Source organism: Schistocerca nitens, chromosome 7 (genome assembly GCF_023898315.1).
Source record: "Schistocerca nitens isolate TAMUIC-IGC-003100 chromosome 7, iqSchNite1.1, whole genome shotgun sequence".
NCBI lineage: Eukaryota > Metazoa > Arthropoda > Insecta > Orthoptera > Acrididae > Schistocerca > Schistocerca nitens.
This window is the reverse complement of record NC_064620.1, coordinates 323,154,511-323,166,484: the sequence shown is the minus strand read 5'-3', so window position 1 is coordinate 323,166,484 and position 11,974 is coordinate 323,154,511. Positions and strand designations below refer to the sequence as shown.

Here is an 11,974-nt window from a genome sequence, read left to right as displayed (position 1 = left end):
GCTACGACCTGCTGTGTTTGACCAGCCTCCAGTCGCCCTAGTATTCTACTTTTCGTAACGTCATCAACATGTGTTCTTTAAGCCATTTTCAACACACAGTCACCATTAGCACGTCTGAAAACGTCTGCACACATACTAGCTGCACCGTACTCTGACATGCACCTCTGCGTATGCGGACTGCTGCCAGCGCCACCGTGCAACGACCGCATGTCAATTGCACCACATGGTCCTACAACGAGGTGATTTTAACCCGCAAACCGCCAACCAGAGCGTTGTTTCACCATGTTTTAGCATTATCCTTAATTTATGAGCTTGAGTGTACTTTACTATTCACTATTCTGTGTTACTTTAATTGTGTGTGTGTGGTCCTACCAGGACACCATTGTTAGTCCTTTCCAGCGGCAGCGAGATTTTCGTCAAAGTGGAAGCCCACACTGTAGACGGTCCGTATAAAAAATACTAAGAAACGTAAATACACTGTTGGAAGAATGAACGACTGTGACAGTAGAATCACAAAAATAAATATTGTATAGTCGCTTTCTTATTGGTAATCAGTAGAAACGTATTCTAATTCATCAGCTGATTACGACTAGCTTGGGTGACGTTAGGGAACTAACCTCTAAGTTTAGCAGTATTATCAACTTACGGTACATAAAGTATGGTGTGACAAGTGCTTACTTTTAGAAATGAGCTAAAATTTCTACTCATTGTCGATTTGGACACCACCATCGTTCCAATGGACGCTGGTGGGATACCGATAGATCTTCTTTACATTCAGGTGCATTTCCTAATCTAATTCCTGCAGCATCACCCGATTTAATTCGACTACATTTCATTATCCTCGTTTTGCTTTTGTTGATGTTCATCTTATATCCTCCTTTCAAGACATTGTCCATTTCGTTCAACTGCTCTTCCAGGTCGTTTGCTGTCTGACAGAATTACAATGTCATCGGCAAACCTCAAAGTTTTTATTTCTTCTCCATGGATTTTAATACCTACTCCGTATTTTTCTTTTGTTTCCTTTACTGCTTGCTCAATATACAGATTGAATAAGATTGGGGATAGGCTTCAACACTGTCTCACTTCCTTCCCAACCACTGCTTCCCTTTCATGTCCCTCGACTCTTATAACTGCCATCTGGTTTCTGTACAAATTGCAAATAGCCTCTCACTCCGTGTATTTTACCCCTGCCACCTTCAGAATTTGAAAGAGGGTATTTTACTCAACATTGTCAAAAGCTTTCTCTAAGTCTACAAATGCTAGAAACGTAGGTTTGCCTTTTCTTAATCTAGCTTCTAAGGGTTAGTATTGCCTCACGTGTTCCAGCATTTCTACGGAATCCAAACTGATCTTCCCCGAGGTCGGTTTCTACCAGTTTTTCCATTCGTCTGTAAAGAGTTCGCGTTAGTATTTTGCAGATGTGACTTGTTAAACTGATAGTTCGGCAATTTTCACATCTGTCAACGCCTGCTTTGTTTGGGATTGGAATTATTATATTCTTCTTGAAGTCTGAGGGTATTTCGCCTGTTTCATACACCTTGCTTACTAAATGGTAGACTTTTGTTATGCCTGGCTCTTCCAAGGCTGTCATTAGTTCTAATGAGATGTTGTCTAGGCACCATGGAACTTAAAATCTGAGGTCATCAGTCCCCTAGACTTAGCACTACTTAAACCTAACTAACCTAAGGACATCACACTCATCCATGCTCGAGACATGATTCGAACCTGCGACGGTAGCAGCAGCGCGGTTCCGAACTGAAGCGCCTAGAGCCGCTCGGCCACAGAGGCCGGCTGGCAGGACAGAAGTGAGCAACAGACAGCAGTCAATACCGTCAGTGATCCATCGGTCTTGTATGGGGCCCTTTACATGCTCTGTAATATCGATGCATCTTTATACAATCAATAGTTCTAACAGCTTGTAATCGCTACATTCATTTTGAATTGTCTCATGATTGTATCTGGGCTAGGCTGTGCGTGTCTAGGTCGGTGTGCGGCTGCATCCAGCCGCACGCTGTGCATTCTGACCGCAACGCCGGCTTGCTTGACCGAGGACGCGCCGCTGGAGCGCAAAGCGGGCAGCGAGGCGCCACTGCAAACAGCTACCGCGCATGCGCGATCTCGCGGAAGCTGCCACTCGGCGGCCTGCTTCGTGTATTTCAGTCGCGAAGCGGCCGCGACGCAGGGCGGAAGGGCAGAAGCGGCCGTGGCGAGATGCCTCCCGTGGCACGGGGAACTCGATCCGGCGAGATATCCGTTTCACCGACGCATCTTAACATACAAGTTTCATCCGTTGCGTTGACGCCTGTTTCAGATGCGAAGTCGTAATTTGCAACGATATATCAGTTAACACTTTTGTTTCCTTTTCAGTCCGATAGAGAAAAATTTTTATACCGGTAAATACAACAAACATTAGGTAGTCGGAAAGAGAACTCACGAATGACTTCCCCATATGTGTACGCTTTGCTCTGCAGAACAGAATTAAATGTTTACAGTATTGTTACCTGTTCGAGGTTTCTTCTCTGTAAGGCAATTGTGTTTTTTATCCTGTTGCTGAAGACATGGTAGTTCATACAAACGGGAAGATGAGACAAAGGAATAGTATTATCCGAAGGAAGCGACTACAGACCAAAACTTAGCGGCCTTGTTAACTGGACGTTAATTGACTGATAGGTGTTTCTAGGTATCCGCATTCTGGCGAAGTGGTTTATGATTCGTGAATAAAGCCGTGTACGATTCTATTTCGCCGTGGGATGGCGACACACACATGCAGAACATCATGTGGACAGAGGTAGGTGTCGTACGACTTACATGTATTTGGTAGTAGAGGGTGTTGTCTAATTGTGACAGAGAAACCGTAGACAAACCTCTGTTTCGACTTAAGTGTGAAAAAGTAATTATTACCCTCAGGGACGTGAAAGACCTACTGTGTTCATTGGCTATCTATCCATTTGCAATTGTGTTATCGCATCAGACTACAGCTATGAACTCCAATTTTCCCCTGACGTACCATGTCAATTTTTGTTCCAGCTGCATGGCAATTTCTGCATTATTTATATAATTTATAGGAAACTGTTGGACCGTTTACTATGTTAAGTACTATAAACTGTTGTTTCCCAGCACAAGGTAATAGCAGTCCGTATTAGTCTTTTTCTCGTACTATTAATAAACTTGTTCAGCACAAAATAGCAGTAGTATGATACTATAACAACTTTACCATAACTGGTGGTTGGAAACAGGCAGAGAACTCCCGCGACAAGGAGCAAAATAACAATGACACAAAGTAACAATTTAAGACGTCATCCATTAAAACAAAATATAATGATCGCATCAGACTGACTTGCTATTCAGATACGTTGTTTCGCTAAAAAAGTTCTCAAATTTTCAAAAATCACAACGCGTACTGGAATCATCAATTGTGGATGAGTCTCATTAATCAACCTAACCAATCCGCAAATTATATTAAGAACTGGTTGATTGTATGAAAATAATGTTGTATGCGTTATTACGTTTTAAGGATGTTGGCGTGGAAATATCACTCACACTGGATTAGGTATAGAACGGAACCAACAGCCTACTACCGCAATTGTTGCTCCCCACGTAATAACTCTGAATGTAAAAATTAATAATGAGTGCAACTATTACAACTCGATGACATCATCACGAATTCTTTTTATAGTCGCAAGTACGCGAAGAAGCCCTGGTGGGCGTGTCTTATTTGTGTGTTGCACGCTGAGAAAGACCTTTACGAACTGAGAGTAATTACGAGCTTACACGAGATCCATGATTAAGTGGTGGCTCTCAGCGAACGTGTGGGTTTATAGCAGGACATAAACAAAAGTGTGGCACCTGTAACGTCAAACCAAGTTTCAGTGCCACCTAATACTGACGGGCCATTGTAACTGCCCGTGATTAATTTACTGTATCGGTTCGTTTCACTTAGATATGCATTTAGCGGGGAAATATAGTGAGAAATGAGTGAGTTTTCAGACCTAGTTCAAAGTTACCATTTGCACCCAAACACGAAGATCGCTGTTAACTCTACGAAATCTCTACACAAGAACGAGAGGACTACGAAGATTCTAGAAGTATGGTACGTATTACTAAAATAGTTGTGAATTCTCACGTATCGCAAATCGGATACTTTCTGTTCGAAATTACAGCTTTACGTAGAAAGCGAATGTCTGAGTAATTATTTTTACATCATGTTGCGTTGAAATGCAGAATAGTTTGCTTTTGTCCTTCTTTTTGCGATCCTGAATTTCGAATACACCTCTGAATACACAAGCTGTTACAAAACGATACCGACAGACTTTGAAGGGTTGTAGAGGATTTCGTGAGGAACAAATTAAGGACAGAAACTCGTGCCAGTAAATCCCATCCAACGACACCGCAGAACGTCGAAGTTATAGGCGCCGGCGCCTGTCGCAGTACCACACCTTGGTCAGCAGGTCTAACTTCGCACGCTGACGGACCGCAGCCGGAAGGTCTCGCAATGATGTTTGTTGGTCAGTGATTGCGACCGATTGCCAAGACTGCCAATGGAGGAGATGTAGCGAGCTGCTACACTGATCGGCAGTGTGTTCTATGAATTCGATGCTCACATCTACATCTACGTGATTACAATAAAGTGCCTGGCAGAGGGTTTAATGAACCACCTTCAAGCTGTCTCCACTCTCGAACGGTAAGCGGGAAAATCGAGCACTTAAATTTTCCTGTGCGAGCCCTGATTTCTCTTATTTTATCGTGATGATCATTTCTCCCTATGTAGATGGGTGCAAACAGAATGTTTTCGCAATCGGAGGAGAAAACTGGTGATTGAAGTTTCATGAGAAGATCCCGTCGCAACGAAAACCGCCTTTGCTTTAATGATTGCCACTCCAATTCACGTATCATGTCTGTGACACTATTTCCCCTATTACGCGATAATACAAAACGAGCTGCCCTTCTTTGTACTTTTTCGATGTCATCCGGCAGCTCCACCTGATGCGGATCCCACACCGCACAGCAATACTCCAGAATAGGGCGGACATGCGTGGTGTAAGTAATCTCTTTAGTAGACCTGTTGCACCTTCTAAGTGTTCTGCCAATGAATCGCAGTCTTTGGTTTGCTCAACCCACAATATTATTTATGTGATCGTCCCAAAAAAATGGTTCAAATGGCTCTGAGCACTATGGGACTTAACATCCGTGGTCATCAGTCCCCTAAAACTTAGAACTACTTAAACCTAACTAACCTAAGGACAACACACACATACATGCCCGAGGCAGGATTCGAACCTGCGACCGTAGCAGTCGCGCGGTTCCGGACTGAGCGCCTAGAACCGCGAGACCACCGCGGCCGGCCTGTGATCGTCCCAATTTAGGTTATTTGTAATTGTAATCCCTAAGTATTTAGTTGAATTTACAGCCCGCAGATTTGTGTGACATAGCGTAATCGAATTTTAGTTGATTTCGTTTAGTACTCGTGTGAATAACTTCGCACGTTTCCTTATTCAGGGTCAATTGCCACTTTTCGCACCACACAGATATCTTATCTAAATCATTTTTCAAGTCGTTTTCCTGTGCTGTATCGGTGGATGACGGTTTCGGACACAGGTTTTTATCTTCATTTTATTTTTCTCCTGGAACGCTGTAAAATCTGCAGTGTTTTTCTATATGCAGGCGAAATGGAAACCACAGCGAAAATCAAAAATCTTTTATTTTAAACATTTAGCTAGACCGTACAGTTACTTCTCTGTACAATCGCCACTTCAACTTAGACATTTGTCGCAGCGTTGTACCAAATTTCCAATATCCTCGTCATAAAAGGCAGAAGAATGTGCGTTCCTCGAATTCTCTGCACTCGTCTGCAGTTCGTTATCTGTGCCAAAATGTTGTCTTTATAGCCAGTGGTTCATGTGAGCAGACATGAAACTCAGGAGGAGCCAATGACAGGCTGTATTGTGGTTGATCAAACGCTTTCCATCGAAAACTTTGCAAGAGCGTGTTACAGTTACGTTAAGTGGACTACGTGAAATCAGGCGAAATCTCTCAGACTTGGCGGGAGATACTGTTCTTCTCATCATCTTCACGTGTTCACTTTGCGCTCAGAATTGAAAAGGGTGACGTGACGCGACTGACCAAGCAATTTTTGCAAATCTCATCGGATGTTCACTGCAGTTTCCATTTCGCGATCGATCGGACTTGATAAACAAATAGCCCTCGTAATATATCTTCTGTCGGAAAACCAAAGTGCAGGTTGAAGTAAAAACTATAGGAAATAAACAGTAAAGTATTATAATCTAAAAACGTAAAAGCTTACATTTCTATTTTCGATGTCGACAAACAGGGACTAATAGAAACAGCTGCTGATACAGAAATCGAAGATGTGGAGGTGTGGTACCCTTACACTAGTAATTATTTGCTCTTTTCGACTGCGTATGAGGGAAGGTAAAAGAAAGATTATCGGTATATTTGTATACACCGCTAAATCTCCTACCGTCCTATCCTCATGATTGCCGGCCGGAGTGGCCGAGCGGTTCTAGGCGCTTCAGTCTGGAACCGCGCTACCGCTACGATCGCAAGTTCGAATCCTGCTTCGGGCATGGATATGTGCGATGTCCTTAGTCAGGTTTAAGTAGTTCTGAGTTCTAGGGGACTGATGACTCCACTCAGAGCCATTTGAACCATTTTTATCCTCATGATGCCTACGGGAGACAGAAGATGGAGGCAGGATAGTTATTGCACGGTCTACGTTTGCTATTGATTTACTAAATTTACCCAAAAGTGTTTTAACGAAAACAACGCCGCCCTTCTTGCACAGATTCACAAATTTAGAATTTAGTTCCGTTAGCATATCCGTTACGCTGTCGTATGAGCTACGCCAGTCTGGCAAAACCCGAACAGCGCATCGTTGTATCGTTTCGATTTCTGCTGCGATGCTCACTTGATAAGGGCTGCACAGCCAAGTCGCGCTGACGCATTATAGTTTCTTTCCAGACGCACCACGTTCTCTCAGAATCGTCCGAACAAGTATTCATATACTTCCGCTACTAATGAATCACACGTTCCATCCGTTTCGCTTCAAAGTATTGCCCATATTATATACACAGCTGACCATAATGATCACCATCCGGAGCGACATAAAGTGAGACTACATAAACTAACACTGCTGGCCATTAAAATCGCACTGCCAGTAAGGACTGCAAGTAACGAAATTTACTTATTGTGCTTATATACTATAGCAGGTAGAATATATGGGAAAAATATGGAAACAGCGCGAGAAACACGTCCTTGAACATAAATGTAGATGCTAGCCAAGCATTCCGGTTGTGTTATTGCATTCGATCACGAACGGTACCCGTACTATGTCCTCTATGAGTTTCTGGTGTCGGTCGTCAATTTCGTAGGTATGAGTGGAAATGTTAGTGCTAAGTGAATTTGAACGTGGAAAACCTAGAGGTGCTCCTATGGCGGCCGCTTCCGTATCTACGTGAGCCGAAGCGTTTCGTGTTTAAAGAGGCACCGTATCGAAGATTTACACCGCATTCAGGAAAAATGGGAAAAAAATCATCCACTGTATCACAATGCGGATAAAAGTGCGTTTTCAGTGACCGTAATGGACGGTCAGTGAAAGGGATTGTGACAAAAATGAGATTTAATTTTATCCATAATTTGCAGCTTAAAACGTGACTGTATTCAAACATTGGAGGTGTGATTTAAACAACGCCTTCATTCACAACTTTTTCGTATTTTATTAACTACACGATGCATTTCGGACTCTGTGGGTCCACCGTCAGGTGTAATTTGTCTTAATACATGTTTTATTTCTTCTCCTGAATGAGGTGAAATGCATATTCCTGTCACGAAAAGGTTTAATGTTAGGTTATGAATTTCGTAAGTCGAACGCGGAAAATGTGTGCAAAATAGTGGAAAATAAACAGTGTAAACTTACCACATCATCCAAGGAAAGCATTTTTATCGTTTTAATAACGGAAAACATTCTTTTCTCCGTCGTTTTAGTATACGTCAGTTCATTCAAGATGTACATTTGCACACACATGTTTATAAACACTTCACAGATGTTTTTGTACATGGTGTTGTCAAAGATTCATCTGACCAAAAACTTTGGCATAAGAACGTATTTACCCTTTTTAGCTAGGAAACGGACTAACAGAGAGACGGTGACGGTGGAAGAGAGAGGAGACAGTGCCAGTTGGATGAAACAGAGACTACAATGAAAGAGAGAGAGGTGGATGAAGAAACAGCAGTGAGAGTCAAAGAGAGAGAAGATATTAGTGGTTACTGAGAGGCAGTGGCAGTAAAAGAGCAAGAGAGATGGATAGAGATAGAAGCAGTGGGAGGAAAATAGAGAGAAGACAATGGAAATCAAAAATACAGATGAGTGGAGAGAATACATAGGCTTGGCTGGTATGGATCCTTCAACACCGGCGAACTTTGACACTTACGTGTAGGGTAGGACGCACTTTGGACAGAAATTTTAAGCACGTGGGTATAGAGGAAAAAGTAAGTTGGACACCTCCTTGCCCCCCCCCCTTCCCCCCCCCTTCCCCCCCCCTCCGCCCCCACCACACACATACACCCGGAATTTTTGAGGTGTCGAGGAATGGTCGAGTCAGTGGCGGTGAGAAAGAAAGTTGGAAGGAAATGGCGTTGAAGCAGGAGACAGTGGGAGAGGGATGTACCGTAAATCAGTGTGGGGAAAAAGGAGACAGTGGGAGAGACACATACATAGATAGTTGCAGAGAGAGGGAGATGCTGAATATGAATAAAGACTTAACTGGGAAGAGGGACTCGGTGAAAGGATTTCGAATGTTTTATATTAAAAGAGTGTGCAAATGTTCGCATGCCAAAATTTTTTGTGAGGGAAGCGGAATGAGGATTGAAGCAGCTGGTTCCTCACTTTGCTGTCAGAGTCTTTTAAAAAGAAACATATTCGACCTTTTTGTGATCGCAGCATATGTCCGCTGTGGAATATTTCTCTTGCTCCTAGTAAGCCCACATTGTGACTCGAGGTACATGATGCAGTTGTACGATACTGCTTGTCCGAGTGTAGCACGCAGCTCTGTCCGCTGTGACTCTGTCCGCGTGGGGCCGTTGACGAACAGCATGGCATTGACCACGGCGGCCCTGCTGAGCACATCGATTCAATATTCGTATGACAATCGTGGGATACCGACCAAAACGAGCAGCAGTATCGCGGAACGATGAACTGAGGCCTCGAATTGCCACGATCCTTCTACTGTCGAATTGCGTTTTTCTTGCTTTGACGAAGCACAACACAAACTCTTCACAAACAACCATGATCTAAATGCGATTTGGAATGAAAAACATGCTGCGTAATCTTTTTTTATACATGAAATGTATATGGCGTTTCTTCTTCCGGCCCTGTACGGTTTCTTGGAGTAGTCTTCATGCTAAATTGACGTTTGTTGCACGCCGCCTTCGTGGTGCTGCAGTTGTAATGGCCTACGGTGAATACTGACAAGGAAAGTTCTCGTATTTGCGTTCGAATATATTTGTTGTTTACAGAACCATTAAGTATCTCCCAATGTACTGTTGAGTGTCGTTTTTCTGCAAGACTCTGCAAAATTGCTGTAAATGTCACTACAGATGCCGCTATACAAGCCAGACGTAATGCAGGTGTTCTAACTATACTTTTAAGTGAGGACATTCAATAAATTGCTCGAAGCAATATGAATGACTACAAAAGGCACAGTGAACAAGAGAAACTTGCTCACATGTCATCATTGCACATTCTAAACTGAAGAGCCAAAGGAAGTCGTGTAGGGCCCCCACGAGCACGCAGAAGTGCCGCAGCACGACGTGCCATAGTCTCGACTCTTGTCTAAAGTAGAGCTGGAGGGAACTGACACCATGGATCCAGCAGGGCGGTCCATAAAACCTCAAGAGTAAGAGGGGTTGGAGATCTCTACTGAACAGCACGTTGCAAGGTATCCCAGAGATGCTCAATAATGTTCATGTCCGGGAGTTTGGTGGCCAGAGGAAATGTTTAAAACCAGAAGACTGTTCCTGGAGCCACAGTGTAGCAATTTTGGACATGTGGGGTGTCGCATTGTCCTGCTGGAATTGCCCAAGTCCATCGTAATGCACAATGGACATGAATGGATGTAGGGGATCAAACAGGATGCTTACGTACGTGTCACCTGTCAAGAGTCGTATCTAGACGTATCAGAGGTCCCATATCACTCCAAGTGCACATGCCTCACACCATTACACAGCCTCCACCAGCTTGAACAGTCCCCTACTGACATGCAGAGTCCAAGGATTCATGAGGTTGTCTCCATAACCGTATACGTCCGTCCGCTCGATACAACTTGAAACGAGATTCGCCCGATTAGGCAACACGTTTCCAGTCATCAACAGTCCATTATCGGTGTTCACTGGCGCAGGCGAGGCGTAAATCTTTATATCGTGCAGTGTACACGAGTGGGCCATCGGCTTAGAAAGCCCATATCGATGATGTTTCGACACTTGTTGGTGGCCCAGCATTGAAACTGCAGCAATTTGGGGAAGGTTTGCACTGTTGTCACTTCGAACGATTCTCTTCAGTCGTCGTTGGTCCCGTTCCTGCAGGATCTTTTTCGGCAGCAGTGATGTCAGAGATCTGATGTTTTACCGTATTACTAATATTCACGGTACACCCGTGAAATGTTCGTACGGGAAAATCCCCACTTCATCGATATTTCGGAGATGCTGTGTCCCATCGCTAGTGCGCCGACTTTAACTCCACGTTCAAACTAACTTACATCTTGATAACTTACCGTTGAAGCAGCAATAATCGATCTAACAACTGCACCAGACACTTGTCGTCGTATTCTGTCTGTTTACATATTTCTGTATTTGAATCGCATATCTATACCAGTTTCTTTGTCGCTACAGGGTATAATGTCAGTACTCAACACCACGTTAGTGACACTTTTAAAGTTGTTCATTGGTTCACCCATACCGTAGCCAGTGTTCCCGCCCTAAACCGTTTATCTATATACTCCCGTAGATAATTGACTGTAAATGATAGAATGCGTTTTCATGATAAGGAATCTGTACTGCAGTTTCGGCTGTATGTTCCTGGAATGTAGTTTAGGGAAGTCCATTATTCACTTGACATAGTTTTATATTGCCTGAAGGAATATTTTGTAGTTTTAGGCGGAATGAGTTTTACTTCATTTTTTCTTCCAAAGGCTTGCAGGAGTGACAAAGTAGTAAGGATTTTGTCGTAAAATTTTGATTCAAAACTGGCATAAAAAATTTCTCAGATGTTCTTTCGTCACTTTCCCGCTAATACTTTCATCTAGGAAGGCATTCGGAGCGCATCGAATTCTATTTCCCTTACCACGCGGGACCCAAACGTTCCATTGGTTCTTCGAAGTATGTATTAAATTTGTCTACCAGACATCCGTCCTCTCATATAGCAAAATCGATCATGTAGCCGTGCGCTGCACTGATTTATATGTTTTCGGTCGTGATATGCGCACTGACTTCAAAAACAAATGTTTGAATTCTTCGAATCATGTGTTCTTCGTCGTCCTTATCTTTTCGTGTTTGGAGCGTAGTTATACGGCGAGATATTATCCTAAACATCTTTTTCAAATTAGTAATTAATCCCAGTGACGCTGTAAAGTTTGTACGCTTGAGGTTTCTGGCAACTCCGGTGCCCAATGTCGTAAATTCCAATAAGGAACGGAACAACCGCATTCTCGCGCGTCATCAAACTCACCATTACACGCAGGTTGATAACACTGAACTTCAGCGTACGATTTCCTTTGAAAACTATATTACCTTCTCTTTTCTCTGCCACATAGTTCAATACGCCGTTAATATTGCTTTTAGCCTTCAGTATGCGTTATCTTTTCAGGAGATTTACGTATGACGTGATAACTAAGAATTTTTGCCGTCGGAATCAGATGTTGAAATATTTTAATTTCGTCAATTACGGCTTTCATGAGAGTCTAGC

At 43.2% G+C, this 11,974-nt stretch overlaps 1 protein-coding gene across 1 annotated transcript in view; it reads left to right on the top strand.

Annotated features, from left to right (window-relative positions):
* Positions 1–2,249: 2,249 nt before the first annotated feature.
* The window catches only part of LOC126195600 (kinesin-like protein KIF26B), a 279,531-nt gene continuing 269,806 nt past the window's right edge, over positions 2,250–11,974 (top strand). Inside the window, exon 1 of the mRNA XM_049934226.1 lies at positions 2,250–2,788. Within this exon, the coding sequence (XP_049790183.1) occupies positions 2,751–2,788 (38 nt within the window). The 5' untranslated portion in view covers positions 2,250–2,750. The remainder of the gene's footprint in view (positions 2,789–11,974) is intronic.